The sequence below is a fragment of the Aulonocara stuartgranti genome, assembly GCF_965226115.1.
Source record: "Aulonocara stuartgranti genome assembly, chromosome: 7".
NCBI classification, from domain to species: Eukaryota; Metazoa; Chordata; class Actinopteri; order Cichliformes; family Cichlidae; genus Aulonocara; species Aulonocara stuartgranti.
In genome coordinates this window covers 3289409-3316685 of record NC_138945.1, presented here as the reverse complement: position 1 = coordinate 3316685, position 27277 = coordinate 3289409, and the positions used below count along the sequence as shown (strand labels likewise).

General features: G+C 42.0%; 1 protein-coding gene across 2 annotated transcripts; it reads left to right on the top strand.

Moving 5' to 3' along the window:
* Positions 1 to 192: 192 nt before the first annotated feature.
* kiaa0513 (KIAA0513) lies at positions 193 to 27277 on the top strand. Of its 2 annotated transcripts, XM_082538120.1 has the most exons (13): positions 193 to 297; positions 8799 to 9369; positions 12582 to 12681; positions 16154 to 16227; positions 16955 to 17025; positions 17745 to 17952; positions 18040 to 18080; positions 18206 to 18278; positions 19096 to 19173; positions 19465 to 19494; positions 21957 to 22037; positions 23308 to 23402; positions 23721 to 27277. In XM_082538120.1, exons 2-13 carry the CDS (start codon positions 8990 to 8992, stop codon positions 23768 to 23770), a joined length of 1281 nt encoding a protein of 426 aa, XP_082394246.1. In that variant the 5' UTR covers positions 193 to 297; positions 8799 to 8989; the 3' UTR covers positions 23771 to 27277. The 2 variants fall into 2 exon arrangements, with proteins under 2 accessions (XP_082394246.1, XP_082394247.1); XM_082538121.1 differs by lacking the exon at positions 19465 to 19494 and having other exon boundaries at positions 209 to 297; positions 23721 to 27276.

The following is a 27277-nucleotide window of genomic DNA, read 5'->3' as shown; positions in this document are numbered from 1 at the left end:
ACGATCACGGGGTGATAAAAAATACCCCACACCAAATATGCGCACAGTTTTTTGTTGTTTTTTTTAATCTGTTTGTGTTTTTTGGCGATGAGACTGTTAGAGAATACAGACCTGAGGAGAAATCCGTGGTTTAGCTGGTTTGAGCTACTCTCTGATCCAGAGGGTGGCGGTAATGCAACTAAAGGTCTTTTCGAAAACGCCACTACAGAAAAAGAAGAAGACGCAGGAGCAAGAGATGAGCGACGCGTACGAGCAGCAGTGAGTTGCTTCTTCTCCGTCCAGCACCGGATGTTTCATGTACGTACAGCTTTTATTTACCTTGTCAGCTCATCAGATGTCACTTTACATGTTCCGGACTGCGTAATTTACGGGTCTTAAACGTTATTGTGCAGCGGGGTTTGTGGTCGCTTGAATGGCTCTGGGGTCAAAGCGTATAGGGCTGCTGGACGCTGCAGCCGCTCTCGTTTGGATGTGTTCGGCTGCACTTGCAGACGAACCTCTCTGTGACTGACGTGGGGTTTCCCTGTTTGCCTTAAAATGGCTTGACGGTCAGCTTCTAGTCTTCCACGGAGCTCCCAGCCTTCCAGGAAACGTGTCTGTTTGTTCAGCGCCGCTTCCTCGGAGCTGTCAGTCCGCCCGGGTCACCGATGATGAGGAGCTGGCGGTGCGAGCTCCTGCTTCCTTCGTGCCTTTAACTTTTCATATGTTAATGAACTCGTGACAGATTGTGATTGGAGAGTATTCGTAAGCCAAACCTCGCTGAGAGCTGTTACGCTTTGAGTGAAGGCGGTGGATTTAAACCAAAACAGGGAGCATCGTTTTTAAGGATGTAGAGACACATTTATATTCGTCAGATGTGTCATCCAAATATAGGAATTTGTCATTTTTTACTGTAATAATGAATATGGGAGAGTAGCTCACCTTTACTTTACTGTCAGGTTTACCAGCTTTTAATATCATTTTACTGATTTTTGCTTTTTCAGTTCAGATACTTTGCTTTTCTTTGCCAAGAAGAAAATCTATATTACAAAGACCCTTCAAGATTAGATGAAGAGCCCCAAACAATATGGCAGTTCCCTTATGAGCATTCACTTGGCAAGAGCAGGGAGGAAGAACTCCTTTTATATAAGCAAAGGCAAAGAGATCAGACAGAAGTTATTGACATGTAATAGTGTCAAGTAAATGTGGGCTGAAAAGACGAGCGTGTGCAGTAAACTGTGAAAGATGTCCTTTGCGATTTTATAGAAAAAATGATGACCACACATGCAAAATATACTTACCTGTATTTTTTTAAAATTTATTATGAATGTGTTGTGGAAGAAAAATTTAATAAATAACAAACACAAAAGGAAAAAAAAAAGCATATTATCAGCATACATACTAGTTGGATTGGAAACAAACTCCTCTGCAGTTCGTTTGGAGCCACACCGAGATCACCTTCTCCGAGGCTCTCTGTGCGGTTGTTTTGCTCCACACCGCGATGACTGTGTTCACACCTGCATTCTTTTTAATAACCACTAGGGGGTCTCTTCTGAAGTCCACGAGGGGGGGGAGCCCATGTTCAATACAACATGATGTTAGTTTTATCATGCAGTCAGCAAAAACGGTCTCCTTCACACTGAGACTTCTCACATGTGCCTATTTCCATCTTCTGTGTGGAACCACCACAGTGTGTGTGTGTGTGACAAAGATGGGGACTGTGCTTGGTGGTATCTGGAAGTCTGCACGGAGATGAACTTCCTGTCAGTTTTTACAGCATTTGCTGCTCAGTTCTCCTCATCCGTGGGGCAGAAGTGTTTAGCTGCCTTTGTAAATGAAGCTTGCATCGCCGTGCTGCCCTCCAGCCTCTGCCTTCTGTCGTGAAGCACGAGGAAAGGGTTTATGCTATTTCTCAGAGATTGCGACTGATGTTCTTTCTAATTTACAATTCATTACGAGGAAACGGGAATGTTACACAAGGGAGTCATGTTTGGATGACTGAAATGAAATGAAGGAAGAGATCTGACGTGCTGGTATTAGTGTTGTACACAGTCCTGTTCTCTGTGACCTCTGCATTGGATTTTTCTTACCACTATAAAAAATCCATGGTGGATGTTGTGGATGAGGTTTGAGAACATTATTTAGCGTTAATGTGTGGTGAGGAGATCCTATCTGGAGTGCAGGCCCCTCAGCTGAGATTCTACACCTTCACCAATCTGCCATCACACACTTCTGCTTGTCATACATCCACTGAACACGTGACAGAAGCCTGTGAGCTTCAGCCGTTGCTCTCTGCCGCTGTAGTTCTGCTGTTAGATCATGTTTATATTGCACCATAAAACTCAGTTTTATACTGATGTTAAACTCTGATATATTGGCTGGGTAGCAGGATTTTATAAAGATGCATTTATTAGTGTTGTCAGTTATTCCAAACTGTCCCACACAGCTTCACTTCCCCCTTGTTTTAACACCCTGTAATTAGACAAACAGCTCTTTCTGAGATCGTCTAATCTTATTTGCACCTCTGAAGATTCGAGTTTCTGATCCCACTGCTCCCACAGCACCCACTCCCTGCTGCCTCTTAAAGGTGCAATGCGTAAAATGCTATCACAGCATGGATCTGCACTAGGAAGTTCACCATCCACAATAGCATTATCTGATTTTATGAAGGTTCATTGCCCAGCCAACAGCTAAAACACCTCTGTTAGAAACAACTTTATTACTTCCTCATAAGATGGGCATCGGGAAGAGACTTTAGTCTTTCTGGTCTCTAAAACTGTGAGCTTTCCCGTGTACTCTCTTAGCTCTGGAGATGTTAATAACATAGTTTTAAATACTTGTAATAGCTGTCTGCTCTGTCATCATGCTGGCTGACCTGTTTGACAGGTTTGGATACATTCCATATACAGCATGGTAACTATTTAACTGTAATGAGTAGCATGTGATCTATACTGCAGCCAAATACCAGGGTGTTATACAGGCACTCATATGACCCAACATGAGTGACAGTCCACTCTGCAGCAAAGTGTTTACAGAGGTCAGGAAAGGCCTTGACCTCTGTAAACAGACATTAAGGCCCTTTTCCAATCACAACCATCGCCATCTGGTGGCATCTGATGAGCTATAGTTTTCCCTCCACAAAGCTACATCCATCTTTTTTATCATCTTGATCTCTGACCGGTTGCAGGTTTTTGCTGGCTGTTGCATGCTGAAATCAGTCACAAAGAGGTGTACAGTGCTGCACCACAATCCTTCTTGTGATTGCTTTGGTCACTAGCAGGCTGCTGCCAGTAGACCCGGTGCAGGTTGTGGATATTCCAGTTTCCACTGCAGACTGCTTGGAATACAGTTACAGTACAAAACACGGTTTTCACTGCTTTGGAACATTGTGAAAGTTGTAAAATTTAAATTATTTCACAATACCTGAGATACAAGGAAGGGTGTTACTGTAACAGGGTGGATGTCATCATGTAAAGAAAAGGAGGAAGGAGAAGTAGCCTCCTTCCCAAGTCTTTTCAGACTTTGTGTGTGTTCTAAAGGAAGATCCAGAAAATGCATTCACTGCTTTTGTTTTGGTAACTGAGACATCCCAGTAGGCACATTAATGGGGACACTGAATATGTACCCTCTCAAATTGCAAAGGATTGCGGGTCAGGGAAGTCCCAAGTCGGGTATTGGTTCTCACCTGAATTAAAGACGAGCATTGTTCAGGAATGCCTCTGAGAACAGAAATGGATGAGTGGCCTGAGCCGGAGACCTTAAAGTCACCTTGCTTATGCGCTGAGCTGATGCTCTGTAATGCCGTGCTTGACATAGTGGAGAAAGCTGAGTTATTGGATTGCGTTTGGTGTTTTAGGCTCAGAAAGCCGGGGCGACAGAGATGGATGAACTGTGTCGGGGGTGCCTTGTTCGTTTTTGCTCAGCAGATTTTGTGTGTTGAATAATATTTCCTCGGGTGGAGTGGTTCGGGGGGAAGGTTGCGTAACGGCTCTGGCTTCCCTGTGTGAGTCGTGTAGCACACACTGAAAATGAGATGGGAGAAGGTCTTGTGATGCTGGTGTGGAGCCCCCGAGCTTCATAGTATCTTTCATCACGATTGAACCACCCTCCTCTGTGCATGCTACCTGGAGGGGCTGTGTGTGTGTTTGTGTGCACTTGGGTTCAGGGATTGCATGTCACTGTGTGTTTGTGTATTTTCAGGGAGAAGGAGGGGGGGCTGGGAGCGCCCTTTCTGGTTCAGGGAAGCAAAAATCCTGCATCCTTTGCAGTCAGAGAGGAGTGTGATTTATAGAGTCCCTGACTGTGTGTGTGTGTGTGTGTGTGTGCATTTGTTGTGGCAGGACGGGGCACATTAATCAGGCCAAATGGCGTCACTGGCCAGCAGGTGATTGTACCGCTGCCATCCATCCTCAACAGGGAATCACGACTGCTGACTGAGGGGCTTTGCTGTTTTTTCGGGCATCTAAAAGAAGTGCTGCAGGGGAGAGATGTGACAAGCAACATTTCACACTCTGAGCATCACAGGCACGACTGTTTAGCTGTAGGACATATGCTCAGTAACCCATGCAAGATGTTTACCACTTAAACATGATCAGATGATTAAATTACAGCCAAAAACATAAAGGCCTGGATGACCTGTAAATCTATTTATTGTGGTTTAAGTTGCTTTCTCCGAGACAAGTCACGGTTCAACTGAAGGTTTCTGTTTCAGAAAAAGAAAGTTTTTTATGCCTGTAGTGACGAGGATAGTGTAGAAAGAAAGATAGAAACTGCATGGGCATAAAAATGCACCTAATGTTCTGACCTGTTGGGATGTAAGCCGGAGACTTGCTGCTCTGGGTGTTAATGCCCATATGGTGTGGGCTCTAATTACAAAGCTATCAGCCACCCCATGTTGACAGATTCTAAAGCGGTCGTGCACAACCTCCTGAAATATTTGAAATACTGAAATAATCAGGGCAGCGAAAAGTGAGCTCACTGTCAGAAGATTAATACATCGAGTTTGGTTCACTGGCAACATGTTTAAAGATGGAGAATTTGTTAAGTGAAGAACAAAAGACTCCACTTAGCAAAGGTTCTGATGAGCAGCCTTTCTAAACCACTGCTAAAGATCCAAAATGAAGCCAAACTCTTGAGGTTTAGCTAAGAAATGATTTCACTGTGGGTAATGGAAAAAGTCCAATAAGCGATCCAAGTTGGAGTTTGGTGCTATGTGGAGGAAGACCAGCACGAGAGAGAATTACACCACTCTCTCTATTCAAAGCTATAACAAGACATGGAGGCAGAAATAGCTGAAGTCTGTAGTTGAACACTGGCACCAGTTCAACCAGCAGGCCGTTCTTCATCTGCTCCATCTACTACTGCTTGAGAACCAAAGAAAACCCAAGGAGTGACCATTCTCCACAATCGCCTGACCCAACATCAGTGCAGACTGTTGAAGGCTCAAAAAGCCAAGCAGAGATCACCTTTGATCCAGTGACGTGTCTGTGGAAACCTCTACATCTACACTTCCACTGCAGAAATAAAGGATAGAGTGTCAAAGATCTTGTGACTTCACCTTAACAGGAAATGCGTAGTGATTCATAAGAGCGCCCTGTCCACAGGAAGTCTTTGCCAACCAAGGATGTGGCCCCATGCCAAGCCTTGCAAAATATATCTGAAGGGCTCATATGGAAATCAATGGGAAAGGAAACGCAACACCTTTTTTTTTTTAAACGACAAAACCAACCACTGATAAGCCTTTTGTTGGCACAAGGCTTTGAAATAGTATGAAACACAATGGCTTACTGTCAAGCCTATAATTGGCCTTTAGGTCTAAGAGATCTTTGTAAGCCGTAACTCGAATAAAGGTAACACAATGACAATGAAAGGTCAAGTCTTACACTGAGTTATAACCAGAAGTCCAGTGTGTCAGATTAATCACAGGAAGGAACAAAACAAGGTTTAAACTTCACATAAGATGCTCACTTTTTCCAGTATTTTCCACGTTTAACCTTCAGAGGGTTTGAGTAAATAAAAGTACGACTCGAATGGAGACTTAGATTTGATTTGTTTTGCTGTAACGCAAGTACATTTGTCATCAACATATCTTTGATTTATTTCTTTCCTGCTCTTACTCCTTAGGTGGGCGGGTCTTATTACAGACTCCATCACTTAGCAACCACTCTTAAACCTAATCAAGCCTGATGAAAATTAAATCAAATGAACAAAACTCAGTTTACAATCCCGAGTGAAAATATAACGGTTGGTCACAGATTCTTGGGTAAAATTCTTCCCACCCAGAAACAATAATACTGAGATTTGTTTGCAAAGGTAAATGACGACCCATCCATCCATTTTCTTTACCACTTATCCAGTTAAGTTACTCGATGGGATTTTAACTCTGTCAAAAATGATGCTGAACCCTGACCTAAACTCAGACTTGCACACCAAACCATGGCTGTTAGAGTGACAGCCAGACTGCGGACACATCAAAGAGCGCCCCCCGGTGTTTAGTTTTATTAGGCGAGGAAGCCGTGTCACCGGGGACGGCAGGTCCAGCCAGTGTCCTGCTCGGAGGAAACAATGTAAGTAAATGGCACACGTTAAGCAGCGTCTGCAGGCCAAATGTTTGCTTTGTCTTTGGTGATGTGGGTGTTTAGGTACACATGAGTGTGTTTGTGCATCTCGAGTGTTTCACCCTCGGTCTTACTCACTAAACGCTGCATTATATAACCTCATCTTCAGAGCTGCATGACAAGCATTGGCCCAGGGGCTGTGTGTGTGTGTGTGTGTGTGTGTGTGTGTGTGTGTGTGTGTGTGTGTGTGTGTGTGTGTGTGTGTGTGTGTGTGTGTGCAGTGTGATGCTGTCCCATGACTGGGCATTTATTTCAAACCAGATGAAAGGTGTGTGTGACAGGAGATGTATAGCAGTGCAGTTTAAGATTTGTTTGCCTTTTTCTTTGTGGTTTTTAATCAATCATTCCAACTTCCTATTATTTGCACTGTAACATGATGAAAGAATAGATTCTAAAAATACAACACTGAGGTTTACTTTAGAGATGAACGGGGTGTGAGATTTCAAAGCAAGGACAACTGAACAGGATCTAAATGACAGTGTGGAGCTACAACATGCTGCTCGTTTTCTTTCGTGCTCTTTTTTTCCCTCTGAGAAGTGATCAGTAGATCTGTTTTGATGCCTCCAGGTAAGGATCAGCTTTCTGAGATACAAAGATCTTCTTCTCCTTCTTTAAGCATCAGAGTCAGGGAGGACAAGCGTGTCCTATCAGGAGGTTTGTGGGTTTTTTTATGTCAGACCACAAAGCATACTTTGCTCTGCTCAGCTAACTCTGCCTGCAGAATGTGTGCGATCAGAAACAACAGGAAATTATATTCACTTTCACACCTTAAGCATTTAAATAAGAAGTGCCGTGTCACCGTAGGCACGTTTGGTAGGCCTGGTGTTGAGTCAGATGTCACACTGGTTTTGTTTTATCATCTCAAATTTAGAAAGAAGTAAACTTGTATAGATTTATTCACGTAACATTTTGTTATTGGCGGTTAAATTTACACTTACAGCTACACGGCCTGTAATACCCTCTTTTCTTTTCATTACGAATGTTTTCACTTTTTCATAGCAGAAAAGGATTCTTAGACTGACCGTCGCAAAGCACTGTCTCAGTTTGGAGCAAAGTAAGGGTTGCAGTCGTTCTTGTAATTTGAGGTGTTTGTTTACTCTCTGACTTTGGCCTTTAAGGCAGCACCTCCACCCAACCACTCTTGCAAAACTGCACCAAGTCCTGCAGAAATGCTGCTTTAAGGACAAACTCGGAGGGGAAATGTTAGTTCAAGGCTTTATAGCTAAACCAGGTTTAAATATATTTAAGGTGATCTAAATGAATTCAGGACTCTGATTTGCTTGTTCACTTTTTCTAAATGTTTCAAATCATCATGATGTTGCTTTTTAATAAATATTGAACTGAATCTTTTAGATTCATCAACAAGGAAAAGACTTTCTGGCCAGAGACAAATCTCCATTAGGAGACAATGTAGTGGACTCGATAATCACATTAAATGAACTGAACTTGAAGTGATCTGCAACAGGAGTGGCTGGAAATTCCTAAATCAGTAACTGAAAGGTTATTAGTAAAGCTTCAGAATGAGTAATGCTGATGTTTGTATATGGATCAATTTCACGTAAATGCTCTGAATTTGTATCTGGTCTGAAATTATATTACTGAGAACATTTGTAAAAAAAAAAAAAACTTCACCACATCAGCAACATGTGTTTTTTTTGTAACACATGGCATGATTTTTTATAAAGCATAAAACCCATGTATTAGGAGGACATTTGTGCATAGACTGTATGTAAAAGATGGACGTGGCTGTTGGTTTTGCAGTCTGCCTGCTGAGCCTTCAATGTTTTAGCTACTATGTGTCATTTCTTGGAGCTAGAAGTGACCATATTTGGGCATGAGTGTGGATTGCTAAGCTAACAGCTAATGCTACTTAGCTTGGCGAACATACTGCATCCGTATATTGAATGTAACACACAGATGCACATACTGGACACATTCACTGCAAGCAAAATTATTCATGTGAGCGCTTTAAAATGGGAATCTGTGGGGACTGGCTCACTTTCATAGATAGCCTCAAGTGGACGTAACAGGAACTGCAGCTTTTGGCCAAATATATTCCTTTGTTAATGGTATTTAACATTATCAAACCACATGATCTTTGTTTGAATTGCAGGTCAAGTGTGTTTTTAAAATTATTATGTTCACACTGTCTATTTTAACATGGTGTAATATTGCTGATTTCTCTCTTTCATTGGTCCACAGATGCTTTGTGAGTTCACTCTGTGAGGGTCAGCACCCTCAGGGGTGGAATGATCTGCAGAATCCTAACCTAGCAAGGCCGGCAGCTTCAGTGGAAACCTAAACTGGGACCAGCACTCTCATGTTCCTGCACAGCAGTAAATAGCTCTGTTTAACACCACTGTTGCACAGTCACAACGAAGAGGCTTTCCACCATGGAGGGTGTGGCAGTGGACAACCTAATAGACTTCGACCTACCGTCAGAGACCAAGACTCTCAACATAGATGGAGGGCAACACCAAGGACACACAGACATTTTCTCCCCAGAGCCAGCTTCTTCCACAGGAGTCCACCAGCTGCCAGAGCCCATGGCTCCAACCAAGCCCAACTCCCACCACCAGTCAGAGGAGGGAAACAACGACAGTGATGCTACAGAGTCGGCAGACAGTGAAAATGACATGGACCCGCCCTCTCATGAATGGGAACTAAGAAGGTCGTCGTCTTCGTCGGCTCACAGCGGGGAGGAAGCCGACGCCGAGACGGTGGAGAGGAGGCAGTTCATGAAGACGTATGTGGAGAAGGTGTTTCATGGAAAGTAAGGAGCAACATTTTGAACTGTTTTTGGTCTTTTGTGTTTGAGTGAGTCTTAAAAAAAGACAGCTCACATTTGTTTGATAAATGAGATTGTGAAGCATTAGAGCCACAGAAAAATGTTGTGTGTTCTCTGCAGGTGCTTCGGCTTCCTCACACATTCTAAAGGCTAATTAGTGATATGGATAATAGTGATAGCTGTGAATAACTGTCTGCTTCTCTGTGTTGGTAAATGATGGAGTAATCCCATAAGTTTTTGCAGAATGACAGAAAAATGATGCAAAGTTTTGAAATTGCACAAGTATACACCGTCTGTACAGCGTCGGCATTCGTAAGAAAACATGCAACTTGAAAATTGTGGGTTTTTTAGGATGAATCAGTGGCATACTTGTTGCATCGTGTTTTGCAAATAGAAGAGGTCTGACTTACTGAAATGTCATTGACTTGAAACAGATCAGAGTTGTGCCATACATGTGGGAAATTACAAACAGGGATCCCTGGAAAAAACGGACAAAGATGAGAGAAACGATCATCCTGATATCCGCTGTTTGTTTCAGTCGTTCTTTGAGACTATTGAAACTTTCTGGGGGTTTTTGTCTTTTGCTGAAAGTGAACTGTCAGATCTGAACCACATGAAATCAGGAAGGCAGGGTGAGACGATCTGGGCTGAAATGCTTTGATCTCCACACAAAAGTGTGGGCTTTGAAAGCAGCGTGAGTCATGTGAGGTTGCTGCGGACAGTGTTTACTGAAAAGGGCGTTGGATTAACTTGCATTGTTAAAATGTAAGTTGGTATGATGAAAAGGTGTTGCCTTTAGATTTTTGAAACTTGTTTTGTGATGATGAAAGAAAGAATGTGGAGAAGTCTGTAAGCCCTCCATGTCGATCGCGGAGACGAGTCTACCGTAGGCGTGACGGGTTTTATCTGATGTCGTCTGTACGTGTTTGTGTTTTAACAACAGATTTAGTGGATGTTTCTAACAGCCTGTCTTTATGAAACTAGAAATGTTGTGAAAATACATGCAGGAAGTTAATTACAGTACAGAAACTTCAAAGCGTGTCATAGAGGAGCTGACGGTCCGACAGCGCCTCTCCAATGTTGGCGAGCATTGTGTGGGTCTGGATGGAAGCCACCAAATTATCAACGCAGGGAAAGAGCTGTAGGGTGAAGGTGGCGTCGACATTTACCAGAGTGCTAAATTCTGTCCAGGAAGCCAGATAAGGAAAAGATATCGTTGGTATTTGAACACAGAGGAGGTTACAAACTCCAACCAGGGTGTCTCAATGTAGCCATGGGCACGTTTATGTTAAAGCAGCAGTGTTTGCACTGTATGATCACACACATGGGTGGTTCTGCTGTTATCACTCGAGCATATTTTAAGAAGTGAAGAAATTGAACAGTGGCCTCTGTGCTTAGCACGTGGCCTTGGTGCTCGTGCTTCATGGTTTACACGCTGAGCCTCTCGTGACACTGCGGCAGGGTCACGGGGGTCACTGGTCTGCTGACGTAAGAAATCTAATGGAGTGAAATGTGAGGTTGGTCAAAGACACTTCTAAATATCAGGACAGCTTTGTATTTCATTGAACTTTGTTAGGTATGTTTATTTTGACCCCTCAAGCATTGACCACTGAGCTCTTTGCACATTGACCCACAGAGAGGTCACATGGTGACCTCTCTGTGGTCAATGCCATAACGCATCTCATCCTAAAGTAAAATCTTCTTGCCATTAGAACTCTGATTCAGCAGTTTGCCCTCTTTACCTTTGTCTGGGACGGTCCAGTCATCTCTCATTATCTTCATCACCCTCTTAGTGGATTTCTGATTGTCCCTTAACCCTTTAAAGCCGGTCGGAGCAGCACGCTCCGTTTTGCGTAACTACTTTTAAATCCCTGTAGAACTGGAACCGCGTAAGCTAGCGCAATAATTTTTTGCATATGAAACCAGAGGAGTTGTACTTACATCTTATGCCATCAGCTTGTCCTAGGTCACGGTTTCCTTCCACATAAAGCTTTGCAACAATTGCATAAAAAGCACTTGCAGCAACAAAAACATAATATTCCAGAAACACGCTTTGCCGATCCGATCAGCTGTTCAAAACACTTCCCACATTGAAACAGACGTCAACGCGAACTGTCGCATGTCCGCCATTACCTGCCCGAAACCGAAAGTGACGTCATTTTCACAGAAAATGTAGTTTTTTACTTGTAGGCCTTAAAAGCCTATACTGGTGTTTTTATAAGTCATGTTTGACTTTATGCTTTTCTGAATAGTTTCTGGGATGCTTAGAACTCAAATTGCACTGCTTTAAACAGTTTATTTTGATGCACATGCTGTTTCCTTTGCAAATTTGCATCATAGGATTGTTTTTCGTTTTTCCTGCAGTATATAAAAATTGGTGTGTCTCAAAAATAAAACTATGAAGACACTCAAAATAAATTTCCTGTTGTTGTAAACTATTTTTTGTATTTAAAGTTTTGAGGGATAAGCCTCTTAAATTTCTCCAAGTAGAAATTTATGTAAAAAAAACAAAACAAAAACGATGTTTAATTTTTTTGTAGTTTATTGCACTTTTTTGCAATTAATGTAATTACTATGGACTTAATGCAGACATATTATTAAAATATGGGCTATAACAGTTGTATTGATGTATAGCAAATTGAAATGCTCCCAAAAATGGCTCTACAGCATGTAAAAATATAATATAAGCTCTGGCGGACTTGGTTCCATGGTAGGTCTTAAAGGGTTAATGTAATAGTGAAAGGATTCGAGATATGATGAGCCGCATCCTGTAGATGCTAATGCAGTAATGCATGACTAAGCGAGCTGTGCATCATGAAGGCAGACAGTAAATACACAAGATGAGTTTGAATGTTGTGCAGTATGCAGTTGGATATTTGCTGCCCTGCAATGCTGCTACTTTTTAGGTAATTTCACTACGTTGTTAAAGCCGTGCTGTTTCACTGGGACAGCAGTGACATCTTTCACATTAATAAACATGAGCAATCTTCTGAAATCACCTGTAAGAGCTGGCTGTTAGCTCAGTGATGTAAAATCAGTGATTGCCAGTCTTTTTTGTTTTTTACATCTTCGGCCTTTCTCTGTCGGTCAGTCCAAACTTCAGAACCATCTTCTTTGTATTTTTCAGATTTCTCTGTTTCATTTTCATCAAAGCAGACTTTAAAGTGTGTTTTCACAGCAGCCCCATGTTTTCACAGAGAGGACTTTGACCAAGAGGAGAAGGCTCGTTTTGGAGAGTTGTGCAGTGGAGAGAATGGAAAAGGCAGGGAGTGGTTTGCCAAGTATGTCAGCGCTCAGGTAAGTCCGGAGAAACTCAAACGCTCCCTCGTTATACCCATTATACAATGGCAGGTCATTTCAAATTCAAATTTTATTTGTCTCACACACAACCATACACAGTATGACATGAGGTGAAGTGCTGTGCAATGCAATGCCCGACCATTAAATGTCAGTGGTTTTACAGTATTTACAATTTACAGGTTATACAAAATTTACAGATTTAACTTAGAAATTTACAGTAAAAAAATGTGCAAATAGCAGAAAGAGATTATAAATTATAGGAAGTGTGCATGAAGAAAAACCAGAGTGCGTGTGGTGATGTGATGTGTGTGGGAGAGTCCAGTCCTACACCTGGTTCAGGGCCCGAATAGCCTGGGGGAAGAAGCTCCTCCTCATTCTCTCTGTTTTGGCCTTAAGGGAGCGGAAGCGCTTCCCAGACCTCAACAGTGAGAAGAGCCGAGCGCACCACTCTTTGCAGATCTCGTCTGGCCTGCTTGGTGCTGTTCCCAAACCAGGTGCAGATGTTTGCCGTCAGGACGCTCTCGATGGTGCAGGAGTAGAAGTTCTTGAGCACCTTCAGTGGCAGATGGAAGTCTCTAAGTCTTCTGAGGAAGAAGAGACGCTGACGGCTTTCTTAACCGGGGTGTTGATGTGGCAGGACCATGACAGGTCCTGAGTGATGTGGACACCCAGGTATCGGAAACTGTCCACTCTCTCCACTGGCGTGCCACTGATGATGAGGGGCTTGTAATTCCTCGCCTGCTTTGTAGAGAAGTCCACGATCAGCTCTTTCCTGCTTTGTTCTCCTCAAAGCATCGAAATTCAAAACATCTTATACGTAAACATACACTCGCCCATCAAGACTGTTAACCAGACAGCTGTGCAGCGCACTTAACTGCTGAGTAAACGTGTGTACTTGTGCAACATACCTTTGGAAATGTAAGATTCTTCTGATGTGATTTATGCGAACATTTCAAGAACCAAGCACAGCAGCAAAAACAGTGCTGACCAACAACGAGCAAGCTAACGTCACATTGATGAAGAGCAGACAGCACTGCCTTTACAGATATTCGCTTTGGCAACGTCTTAATTTCTAACTCCAGTTAATGTGGAAGCATTTATGATAAGGTGATATTAAAAAGTAGTTTCAGACTTTCTTTAAAAGCCGACCTGTGTCAGTGAGTCAGTCTTCCTCTCTTCTCAGTCGAGCCCGCTGCTCATTCATATCTAAGGCAATTTTGGAAACTATTAGAGACGTCACAAACTACGCATCTTAGAGGCATGAAGATAATTACCCACCATGTTAGTGGTGGTATTAAGTGACATTAAGAGTAAACCATGGCAGAATATACTGAGAAAATTACTGCTATGGAGCTGCAGTGTAGTCGGCTCCAAAGTGTTGGAGCTCTTTGACTGCTGCTGTCATTCGGACTTTTTGGAAAACAACTTTCCTCAGAGGTGGAAACTGTGCTGCTGCAGAGGATTTAAAAACAGCATTCGGTTTGTGATATTATTCTAAAGTGGCGCTGACTTCAAACTTGTGTTTTTAGATGGTTTTTGTTACATTATTCTCCTTTTAATGACTGAAAGTACACACAGTCACATGTTGTTGCACATTGTTACGAGCTAGTTTAGTAGCCTCTGTGTCCTTTTTAAATTCTTTTGGTTTTTTCCTTTTGCTGCTGTGTTGTACAAAAAGCGACCTTTCTGCTTTCTATTGTGCAAAAATGAGCTTTAAGGAACTCAAACAAAACACCCTGAAGGTTTCATTTCTGCACTGTGATGGAGTCATTTGGTGTAGAGACACAGGTATAATCAACATATGAGATTTGATTACTTATTTGTCAAATGAGAAGTTTGTAAAAGCCGTCTTCACTCTGGCAGCTGATTTTGTTTTTAGCCATGCGGTGCAGTTTCTCCGCAGCCTCGGCTTCATGCTTCTCTGCCTGGACTGTCAAACGTGTTTCTGAGCATCTGTGTGAGCTCCACGATGTCTCGAACTACTACTTCCTGCTTTTTTTCTGTCTCCCTCAGCTTGCCCTGCCGTCAGCTGGTAGCTTTTCTCCGACCCCTTGGGCCTCCTCGGTCCTGTCGCTTCAGCCCTCCCGGAGCGTCAGTCGCAGTGTGTCACATTGAAGGTCTTGAGGTTTGCGGCTTCTGTCCGGTTCCGAGTCTTTTTCTTACTTGAGCGTTTGCTGCAGCTCCAGGATCTCAAGATGAAATTTGTTGTTTCCAAACTGAGCTCAGCTGAACACGCTTCTGACTCTGAGACCTTCTGCATGTTTTTCTTTTATTTCCTTGAAGACACTCTGCGACTCCCACAGCCTTCAGTTGATCATTTTCACTTTCTTTTTTGTCTCTCGGGAGTTCTCTGTCGAGATTCTCACCTCCCGTTTTGTCACTTTGAGCTCTGCTTCTCATTCACCTCTTTGAGTTCTTGGCAAAGTTCCTGAGCTTTAGTTATGGTGGTTCTTCAAGTCCTTGAGCTTTCTGCATCTCATCCTTCACGTCCTCAATATTAAGACACGTGCCACTTGTTCTGTCTTCTCAGCTGAGAAGACTCCTGGATATCCAGCTGAACGGCCTCGGCGTCTCTGGAAAGGCCCCTGATCCCCTCCTGATAAATGTTCCAGAGGCCGGCGTATCTCTGGGTTTGCTTTCTTAAACAAACAAAATTATACAAACGAGAACAAAGCATTGGAAACGGTTCATGGACTAAATGGTTAATCCAAACAATAATCAGCAGATTAAATGAAATAATTGGTTCCAGCCCGACGTGGTAGTCATCAAACACTTTAGAGCTGAGACACAGTGAAGGCTTTGTTTGCCAGTTGTAGCAAATTTCCATCAGAGTTCACTGAAGGAGTCATTTGCACTTCTTCTTCTTCTTTCTTACCTGTCTTTACATGCAGACAGGTGCCTGACTCCTAAATTACAGATGCTGCTGATCCGTCGGGTTTGTTTCGAGTCAAAAACAAACGAGTGTTCAAACAAATGATAAACTCATGTGTAGATTTTACACTGTGCATCCTCAGCTCCTTCTGGCCTTCTCGATGTTCTCACATCAACAGGAAACGGCTGAGCTGTAGCCGCAGAGATAAGTCTGTTGTTTTATATTTGTTTTCCTCTTTCCACAAATTCCACCAGCAAACCCTGACCAACACCACCATCGTCCTTCTGACTCGTTTACTGTTTGCAACATTGAGCCCACTGGCTGTTACAGAGAGAACAGTCTTTAAAAGCATCTCACGGGCTCATAGCTCAAGGCTCAGTCATTTCCTGCAAAGCCACACGCTGTGGTTTAATCAAGGAAGGAGGGAATCTGGTGAATACGGCATTAGCTGAAAAAGATGTGTTTTCGATTGTTTTCTTGTTTGTCGTGTGACGGGAAAACCATCACTCTGATGCATGTGAAGAAAGAAGCGCAGGTGTTATATTCTCCTGAAATGTTGTTTCCTTGCAGTGACATGTACTTGTACTGTGTTCACAGCGCTGCCACTCCAAATGTGTGAGCGAGGCCACCTTCTACAGACTCGTGCAGTCTTTTGCAGTTGTGCTATTTGAGTAAGTAAATACGGTCCAACTGTAACTTTTTTTACTGTGAACTTGAGCCATCATTTTGAATAAGTGGTCATGTGACATAAGTTTTTAGCAGAGCTGGAATCAAAGCTGCGTCTTGCAAATGCTGCTGAACCGAACGTGGCGCTCGCGTTAGCTTGAGGTTTTTATTCTTCTATGTGCATTCAAGGTAATTTGAAGATTATTCAGTTGTTAATAATCAGTCACAGATTACATGAAAGATCAGATAAATCTGTCAAGAACATTACATTCTGACATTAAAAGGAACTTTAAGTAAATACAGTAATATTAGAAAATTGAACTGTGCCACAAAACAAAAAGAAGTAAAACCTTTGCAGTAATGTGCAGAAAGAGCTGCTCCTCTTTTCTTTACTGTTAACTTCCAACGAGTCCGACCTTATTGGGATTATTAAAGTGTTGTTGAGCAATAATTCTCCAGGATCTCTGAAGATTTTCTGCATGAACATGACCTCAAACACACACCCAAGGCAGTAAATGCATCTTCATTTGTTTACCTCTCCAACAAGTTTCAGAAAATTCAGCATTGAGTGGTTTTTGCTTAAATTCCACAGAAACAGACAAAGGGTGCTAAAAATATACTTCAGCATACTTTACATAATATTTAGTTCATATATTTTCCACCAAAGTCATCATTTCATAGGATCACATCTGAAGAAATGCTGTGTTTTCTTGTTTTGTTTTTCTGTCGCAGGTGTTACCAGATGGACGACTACAGCCCGGCAAAAAACCTCATGACCATGTGCTTCACTTATTATTACGTTGGTAAGATCAGCTGAAGTTCTTGAAAACAGTCTGTACGCCACCTCAGAGCGACTGTAAGGTGTTGCTTTTTAAGAGAAACGCTGCTGAGCCTCTGCAGCCCAAATTAAAGGCTTTTCTTTTCCAACTTTTAGCTGCAAAAGTGCAAAAGACAGACATCTGTGTTTGTGTCTGTTTTATAAAAACAAGACACCTCAGTGCTGATTCAGGGAATGTTACCAGCAGGGTTTGGCTCTGTGGTTTCTCTTGCAGCAGCATCACAAATAAAGGTAGTGTTTGTGCTTATGCAAGCAGGAAGCACTGAGTGATTAGTACACCACTGTGACACAGTGCATTGCATCAGCGAGTCTGCAGGCACGTCTGCTAAGTTAAATATTTTTTTCTGTCTATAACAACTTGCACTGTGGCGCAAAGCGACACACAAAGGTCTGCTGCAGACTGCAGAGAGCCCTGATTACACAGAGTAACAGCATGCTTCCACTTTTGTGTTGTGAACACAATCTTACAGACTAATGACTGTTTTCGTTTCCAGCTCACTGAGTTGCTGCTGGGCTAAAGTGAAGCGTTCACTTCATTAAATCTCACACGGGCCTATTTTTTTTAAGTACTTCAGTGAACACCTGTGAAAATAACCCCCCACCTCAGACGGTGCAAAGCACGTAGCTGCTGGGAGATGCTGTTAGGCAACGTTAGCACTCAGCATTTTGAGCTTTTCTTCTCAGGAAAGTCTCAGCCATCTCCCTCGGAGCTGTTGGATCGCGGTGGTGCTCCAGCTGGTCTGGACTCTTATCTCAACAAGGCTAACACCTGGCTGTCAGGGAAGAAGGACGCTGCCGAGCGCCTCCTTAAACACACGTCCAAGACTGACGTCAAAGGCTTCTTTGGGGGCCTGGAGAGCAAGCTGAGAAGCTCAGTGGCTCCCAAGTCTGAGTGAGCATCTGCACCTCCTCCTTTGAGTCTGTTCATTAACACTTTCGCTTGTCACTGTATTCCTCACTCTTACAATCTGTTTTGCAGTGATGGGGAAAATCCAGGGGAGACGAAGCCTAAATCACCAGGTATCGTAGCTCAGAAATCATTTTTTATTTCACTTTGCTGCTCCAGTGCTCTTACTTTTTTAAAGAATGTTCTAGAAACAAACCTGAGTCCATCCCTGCCTGTTATATTTCATCCTCCTCTTCAGTGTCAGGCGCTCCAGAGGAAAAGAAAGGGGAAAAGGTGTACCTGTACACTCACCTGAAGCAGCAACCTATCTGGTAAGAATCACATCATGTGAGGAAGAAACTTTTCACGGGACTCAATTAAGAGAAAACTAGAATACACTGAGTTCTGTAGCAGCCAGGTGATGCTAATCAAATGCACCTGATGAACTGATCATCAGCACGTGTGAGCACCTCTATAAAAGCAGAGGTTTGGGTGGTTTGCTGGTCGGGAACGTCAGGAAATTCACCCCAAAGAATGACCGTGTGTCGCTCAGAGAAAATGCAAAAAGCCTAAAGCTCCATAGTTAGCATGTTTAATGTTTAAGTTCTTGACAGTACCGGCCGTCCTCTGGAGTCAGATGTGAGGCCGTCTGTGCTACAGCTAAAGCTCGACCCAAACTGGGTCATGAAACAGGACAATGATCCCACGCACAAAACCTAAGTGTATTATGGCATAAACTGTATGACATTAGGAGATGAAAAACAACCTTAATTCACAGTCATTGTTCAAAATGTCATAATGTGACCATATAACATAAATTGTTACAAATTAAAAAGTAACAATATTGAACTGAAAGTGATGAGAAACAAAAAGGTAACATTTCAAATCAGTGGCACGACGCAAAAAGGAGCTCTGTTCGGTTTACTGCTTAATTTCAAAAAGCAGCTTCTACACATTGTTGCCCCCCCACCCCAATTTCACTGAGTCATTACCGGCGCGTTGGGAACTGCACATGTTAGAAATGGTTGGCATTGCAGTATGAATCATACCAGAGCCTCTTTGTGCCTGGAGAAGTGACGGTTATTTCTGGCTGTTTGGTGAAGCGGTGGAGGCGTGAAGCCTGAAACGTGTCCATGTTCTGTCTGTCAGGCACACGCTGAGATTTTGGAACGCCGCCTTTTTTGATGCTGTCCATTGTGAGAGGAAGAAAAGATCTCCGACCACGAGGTGAGTCTGTTTAATACTAAATGATGGAAATATGAATCTCTAGAGTTTAAAGGAGCACCTATTGCTTTGTCACTTCCTGTCTAAATGAAATATTTGCTACTGTTGCCTCTAGCCCCCTCTTCACCTGTTTTCTCCTTTTCTCTCCTCTCTTCTTTCTCCTCCTTTCCTTCCTCTGTTTTCTCCACCTGTCTGCTCTCCTCTCCTTCTCCTTCTCTAAAAGCTGCTATTGTTCTCTCCTTTTCTGCATGCTGACTTTAACCCTTTGTCTCCTTGTGCCTTGCTGCCGGGCAGGGGAACGCAGGATGAAGAGAAACATGTGAGGTCTGTCCCTCTGTTTGTCCAAAAAAACCAAAACAAGCAAAGATTTAGGTGGAGGAGAAGGCAAAGGGCAGATCTTCATGAGGACTAAACCTGAAGGGGACAGAGAGCTTTGAGAATGTCAATGTGAATGACATAGGTCTTTACATAGGTCTCTGCTGCTGCCATACTGCACTTTGCATGGTACATACCACTTCCTGCTAATATACAAGACAGACGCCAAACTACACTCAGAGGGCCACTTTATTAGGGATACCTTGTTAGTAGCAGGTCGGGCCTCTGTTGAGCTGCCGTAATTCTTCATGGAAGAGATTTTGTGCATGTTGACACGTTAGCATCACAGAGTTGCTGCAGTGATGTGAATCTCCTGTCCCGAAGGCGCTCTGCTGGACTGAGGTCTGCCTGCTTTATAGCTTCCTTGCTAGCTAAAAGTCAAGTACTTTTCCCCTGTTGTTTGCTGTGCTTGGTATTAAAAGTTACCCCCCCCCCCCCCCCCCCCCCCCCCGTTTTTGTAGCTTAAAGTTTAGAGCAGAAAACACAGCAGTGCCCATTTTCTCTATATTAATGCTTCCTTCTGCTTGGGTGTTGTCTCTCTTTACGTTATTTGTGGTTGATTCACTGTCAGCGAAGCTAAGCTATCCCCTTAAGTTGAAATGGGGACCTTAAAATCCACGTTCTTCTGATTGGCCAAGGTCAGGAAGCCTGCTGAGGGGCAGCTTGCGAGAACCACCTCATCTGGTTAATAATGCAAAGGAACTGTGAACTCACTGAGTAGCTTCATTTCTCATAGGAAGCGGTGACTCCACAAATCCATGCATGACTTGGATGGATGAGTATGAACGCTGACAGCTCAAACATCCACAGCAACAAAAATGACTTCTGTGCCACGAGTGTTACAACCATTAACAGTCTTTACCCCCAGCCGTAAAAGGCTGCTGGAGTATTGTTGTCACACCACCGGGCGGTGGGCGGTGTGGACACCCGGCATTGTGAACGTTACAGCTTTTTAAAATGCGTCACTGATTTGTGCCAGACCGATTACTATGGTGACACTCTGACTCCATAGTCACCAAAACAGACGACCTCCAATTTCACTGCACGACAGCCGTGCTCGCCAGATGTTCTGATGGGTGAATAAAGATGGAAATCTGTAGGAATCTGTGCTAAAAACCCCAAAAATGTCCGATGGATGTCAGAACTTGAGTCTCGAGGTCTGGCAGTCGCCCCGGGTCTGATTTGTCACATGTGCTCCGGTGAACCGTGAGAGGAGATCCTCTGTTAGTGATGACCAGAGAGTAATGTGAGGCTGTGCTATGTGGACATCTGCATAATCAGAGCACGGTGAGATGTGAAGATCATTTTTTTCTTCTTTCTTTCTTCGACGTCTGTTGGCATGTCGGGGCTGTCGGGCGCAGCTCTGTCACGCTGCAGTTGAAGTGATTTTTGTGCCTACCTCTGACAAGCATCACACCCACAGTTAATATCCGGAATGTGCAAAGAGGGCTTGTATAATGTCTGGGATGGTATTTATAGATGGCAGCAGATCCACTGCAGTCTGGAGATGCTCTCTGCCTCTTCACAGCTCACTGCATGTTCAAACCATTAATCTGCTTGCATTTTTTTTCCTCTGACTCCATCTGCATGTTCCCCTCTCCTGCCTTTTTTAAAAATCAGTGTGTGTGCTTGCTTTTGTACTTAAACTGCAGACTGGTTACATCTAAATATAGACGTGCAAAAATAAGAATTTAAAAATGTAAAAAATGTAACATGTTTGATCTTCTTTCATTTCTGCCTTGACAAATATATGATGTTAGCAATGGATATAATAATAAGTGCATAAAAAATATTCACACATAGCTGTCTGTGTGTGACAGAAGTCATGAATTCATTTTCAACTTATAGTTTTGATTTTGTTTTTCCAGGACAGACTCAGATAAGATTTCATTATTCGGGGAGTTTGTGGCGTGTTGCTTCAAAGACAGATGACGGCATGTTTTCTTCTTTTTCAAGCGTTATAAAAGATTTAATTCAAATTCAGGACAAATGAGTCAAAACTGTCAAATGTAAATTAGACCTCAGACAATAATAATCTGGAAACATTTCCAGATTCATAAATATTTGTTTTGCAGCACTAAAGTCCAAATCAGTGCTTTTCATGTGTTGACAATGATGATTCTTTGTGAATGAATCATTTGTTGTTGTCTTTTCGCTGATGGCTGGTTAATGTGCTCTTTCGTGTCTTATATGTGTAATGAAATGAAAGTGACAGTCACAGGGTTGGATGTCATGCTTGTTTGGTTTTTCTTGGCTTTTCACAATGTAGTTTAAAAAAAATCACAATGTTCTGTGTAAAGAAACCTTGCTGGATGCGATATTTGTGTGACACCCACCCCTGACCTGTTCCTGTGGACGAGCTGAAGGTCGAGTGGAACTGAAGTCTGACTGCGACTGTGTTTTTGCTGCAGGGAGAAGTGGTGTCACATGACTGATGAGGAGAAGAAGGACAGCTACAAAATCGATGAGAACATCGCCTTTGGCCAGCTGGGGTAACCAAAACACCTCCGTGATTTCCACGTAGTAATAGAAAGAAATCCTAACAAGGAGCGCGAACGCCCGCCAGGGCAGCTCGCTCTCTGGGCAATATTTACTTTGAAGGGAATAGTATTTTATTTTCTGTATATTCATTTTTTTAAACATACTTTAAGAAGTTTGCAGTGCAGTAAAATCAGATGGTGCAGACCAAATGACAAACCAAAACATGAGCTCCTAGGTGGAGGTAATAAAATGGTAACAAAACACAGGTGATGAGATAATAAGTGGTAATTAATAAAATAATCTGAACATCTTTTTAGTGTCTCAAACAACAAATACTTTATTACAAAGATGGTTTCAGTCACCTTTCTGTTGCTCGTGTGGGCGCACAGTAGCACCTCACGTGTAGATACATGACTAATGCTGAACCAGCACACAAGTGGTCATGACTTCTGAACCTCTACAATAAGCTTAAATCACACTTTTGTAGTGTATGTAAAAAAAATTACATTAAATGTAGCTATGCCGCCTTTTTTTTGCCTTTTTTTTGTAACGTTCTCCTGGCATTGGTCAAACTGTGACTCATCCGTCAGACTGAGAAGTGTTTTCCACGTTTACAACACTCATGTGAGGCTCACTGCTCAGCCATGAAGCTCCCGTCACACATTTTAAGCGCTGATGTTAATGCAGATTATGTTCTTCGGCACTCAGATCCCCCCCTCAGTAACTTTACATGACGTGACGACTGGTGGCCGAGCGGCTGTGGTTCCTAAATGCTTCCGCTTTGCAGTAACATCATTTACAGCTGATCGTGAAACGTGTGCATGGCAGAAATTTCACAAACTGACTTGTTGCATCAGTGGTAACAGTGGTGTTACAGAGCCACGCACGTGTTGCAATGTCTGTTAATGCAGACAGTATTGCAGATTAAATGCAATACTGATTAAATACAGATTAAAAGGTGGGCCCATTACTTTAGTCCTGCATAAGTCCACAGTCATGAAAATGATTAATAAAAGGTGAGAGGTGGCTACAAAACCTCTGCAGCTGGGCGTATTGGTGTGTCCCAATAGCAGATTTTTGTTTCGCCATTATCATGTATACCATAATATTACATGTGTAATCTATAATATCTGTAATGCTGTTACTGAGTCGTATAGTTACTGTAAAACACGGTTATTGTGACAACCCTGAGGATGTGCCAACGACTGCACAATATTTGTTGTGTGTTTGTGATATTTTCCTCTTGTACTGAGACGATGTTGGTGTTGTGTGTATTTTCAGGACATTCACTCACAACATGCTGGCGTTTGGTCTGAGTAGGAAGCTCTGCAATGACTTCCTGAAGAAGCAGGCAGTTATTGGGAACCTGAATGAAGGTAAAGCACGAAGTAGCCTTGGATTGGTCCAGTTTTCTTGTATTCATGGATCAATGTTTTCATATATAGGGATAATAAAAGGCAGTTATTTAAAAGTTGAAATTATCATTTAAAAATTCAAGATAAGGATTTTTTTTCTGTTGTCTTCTGGTAGAAACTTGTGATTCAGTAATCAGAAAATACCCAAATGCCATCTCATATTTTTGTTTTCATTGTATGCACAGCTGGTCTGTCGGTGATCATAAACTGTGTGTAAATAATTAAAAAGTGGCTCCTTTACGTGTGGAAGAACAACGCATGTATTTTGTCCCTCTGCAGAACAGTACAAGCTGCTGACTGAGCACATAGAGCGAATGGCAGCAGAGTGAGTTTGAGAGTGACTGGCTGCATCTCAAAGCCTCCACGTGACAATCTGACAGCACACAGCAACACATCAGCCGTTTCCTTCCAGCTCCACGTCGCTCTATCCGACTCTCTGGCTCTTTTTTCTTTTTTTTAATTTCCTGCTGCTTTTGTGTGGTGCGCTGCTGAAAAACAACACGACCTGCTGTACTGAGCTGTGCCATACCTGTAGCAAAACCCTTCCATCTGCACCGTGTGCTGGATCAGCAATAATAAGGCCATCGTTACTTTAATATTTATAATAGTCGTGTGTCTGTGACCTGGTAGATCTGTCCGTGACGTTAACTAAAGGAATAAACCATCCAGTATAAGCCTCGAACAGCCTCAGATACACTGGATTTATGTATTACACCAGTGACGTGTATGTTACGTATCCTATATGCTGTTTATTCTGTGTTTCTCAGTGACCATATTTATTATAGGAAGAAGTCAAGCAACCTGTCTATCAGCATTAATGGCAATAAGAATTCATTGTGCTTTAATCTGCTGTTCAGGTGGCTTTAGGTCAGTTTTTATTCCTCGAAACTTTATTGTGCATTTTTTTTCTGTAAATACACAAAAACTGTTTCATAAAATTTACATTTAAGCAAAACTTTATTGCAATATTTTCCCATGCATTCTCTTTAGGGCAGTGCGCACAAAGATGCTACACGCAACAATTAACACTGCAAACCAATAACTCGGTTTTAGTAAACGGGGTCGCTTCACTTAGCATTTGGCCAAAAAGCTAACTTTTGGATCTGCTAGCACATCTTTTGTTCTTCTCATTGTAACACAAAAGAGCTAAAGAGCTAACCTGGCTTAGATTATAGGTGACATCATCAATCAACAACTATATTTTTCTTTAAAACGACAATGTTTTCAATTTTTGCAATGAAATAAGCATAAATGATATAACTTCCTAAAGAAGCTGCACAGGCATCCGCTTCCTTTATGTCACGCTAGCTCGAGCAGCAGTTACAGACGGTGGTAACAACCACAGTTACAACCTTACTCAATGAATCCATTCTCAAAGCTGTAAATTAAATATGAAGTCGCAACAACAGCAATGATTGGGTTATGATTGGGTTAACTTAGCTACAGAAACGAGAAACAGAAGCCTGCTGTTGACCAAACATGGCAAACCGCCTTCCAGCTCCTCTCCTCAGCTCACTGAAGATCATATCAAGTTATTTATCGATGCGAAAAGGTCGATATAACAATGATTTGTGGCTTTATGCTAAGCTAACCATCTTTTGCCTCTAATTTATGTGAAATGATTATTTAATCCTTTTGTTTTTCACTTCAAGATTCACACATTTGCAATTCAGAGATGCTGATTTTGTTTATCTATTTATTTTGTTTTACTGTTATTATTACTGTAACTGTGGGACTCCTTATCTTTCCAAAGTGCCTTCTGTCCATATCAGCATCCTTTTCCTTATCCTGTTATTCTACCCTCACTCAGCTGACCAAACATTCGTACCCGCTCCTCTGCTGTGGCTGTTTGTGTCTTCAGTGATGGACATGTGTTGTGGTCTGTTTCCATGTGGCTGTAATGTAACATTAATATCATTTAAGCATGTTGCCTGTTTCTGGTGCATGTGCGTCCATATGACATTTGTATTACTTTAGTCTGCCACTGTGGGGCAGCATTGTCTGCACTTCTCAGTGGAAGAATTTAAACAGGAATATATGAAGGTTTTAAAGTCAGGCTGACACATTCATGCGGGATGAATTCCATTTTTGTCCAATAGTGAAGTTATTATGTATATATTGCATATTTCTCTGTATACTGTTGTTGTTTAATTGTAAAGGTATAAATCATAGATGTAATTGTGAACCTTGACCTTAGTCTGATTGTAATGTGACCCTGAAGTGCCCCCCTGGACATCCCAGCTGTGTTCATGTGTGCAGATACTGATGTTGTTGTTAAATGTGAATCATTCGTTCATAGTAATCTTGATCAACGTGCATAACTGACGTCTTTGCAAATCCTCCAAACCCATTTTTCCCCACGTTCTTAGACTGTGTGCACACTGACTTAACCATTGTGCTTGTCCCCATGTTCCAGCTTTAAATGCTCTGATTTTTAATATTACCCTTTGGTTGTGCTTCTTAGCCAAGCATGAGCAATTTGCACTACACTTATTCTAACATATCCCTCTAGAGACAAATTCAGGTGTAAGTGAAGGTACAGAGCCCCAAACTGTTCAGTGGTAAGTGAATTTAAAACAACTTATAAAGTGAATAAACTGTGTAAGTGATATAAATGAACCAATAAATGTTTATGTAATTTAAAAAAATGAAGGTGACTTTATTTCATAATATTATTTTTTGGCTATGTTGTTAGATTTGTGTTTAAACACCATAAAAATATAATTAGAAATTAAAGAGTGGAATTGTAAACTGATATGAAATGTATTATATTGAAATTAGAACGGTTACTATGGAAACTTTCTGCCAACGGAAAAAATGTAAGTTGAAAAAAATTTGCCAGAAAATTTTCAGTCGTTTTCTTAAAATTTCAGTTTATGTGAAAATTTTTGATTATTCTGAAATACTGAGAATTTCAAAATGCCCAACTTGAATTTTTGACATTATTTGAAATTCTATCACATGTAACTTGTGTGAAGTCACAATTTTGAGACAGTAGCCCAAATTCTTTTAATTGACAGCAAATTTCTCTAGTGAGTTTAAAGCTTCTATATATCACGCCAAATAAATAAAACACAAATGAAATTTTTAATTATAAAAATAATATCTCGCTTGAAATAAAACCAACCAGCGAAATAATTTAAAAAAAAAAACTAAGTTACTGAGTCAGAACAGTTTAATTGGTTTAATGTACATAAAAAGTTACACAAGTAATTTTTAAAAATTTCTACATGTTCCAAATAGCGTCCATCATCAGGAAAAAGCAAAGCAATCTTCCCGCTTTTATTCCCGCAACTCAAACTTTTACTGTACTGATTCAGCTGTTACACAATCAGACGCTTCCGCTTTTAGTTTGTTTGTGTGATTGCAACGCAGTAAATCAGTGAGCCTGGGTCATTTTAGCTGGAATCAGTGTCTCAGTTGAAAGTTATTCCACGTAATGTTCATCAAAGCTACATTTGTTAATATGTTACAAGGTTTCTGAGGAGTGCTTTTCCACTGAACAACCTCCAAAGTCACAGACGACCTTCATCTGTCAGAGGCACAGCTGACCATCATTAACCCAAACATCTTTGCTTTCATCCTCACTGTAAATACCCTCCACCCCCACCCGCGCAGTAATGGATGCTTGTAGTTCAACACCCATTTTAGCTGCCAGACTCATCTGTACTCTCAGCTCCCTCTGAATAAACCTATATTTGCTCTGCATGGCTGGTGCCCTCGTCCTCTCTACATCCTGCGTGTCTGCTGTGAAATGTTGAAGATGAACTTTGTGTAGTGTAAACCGTGTGAAATCATTAAAGTATTCTTACATTGTTGTGGCGTGAATGTGGAAA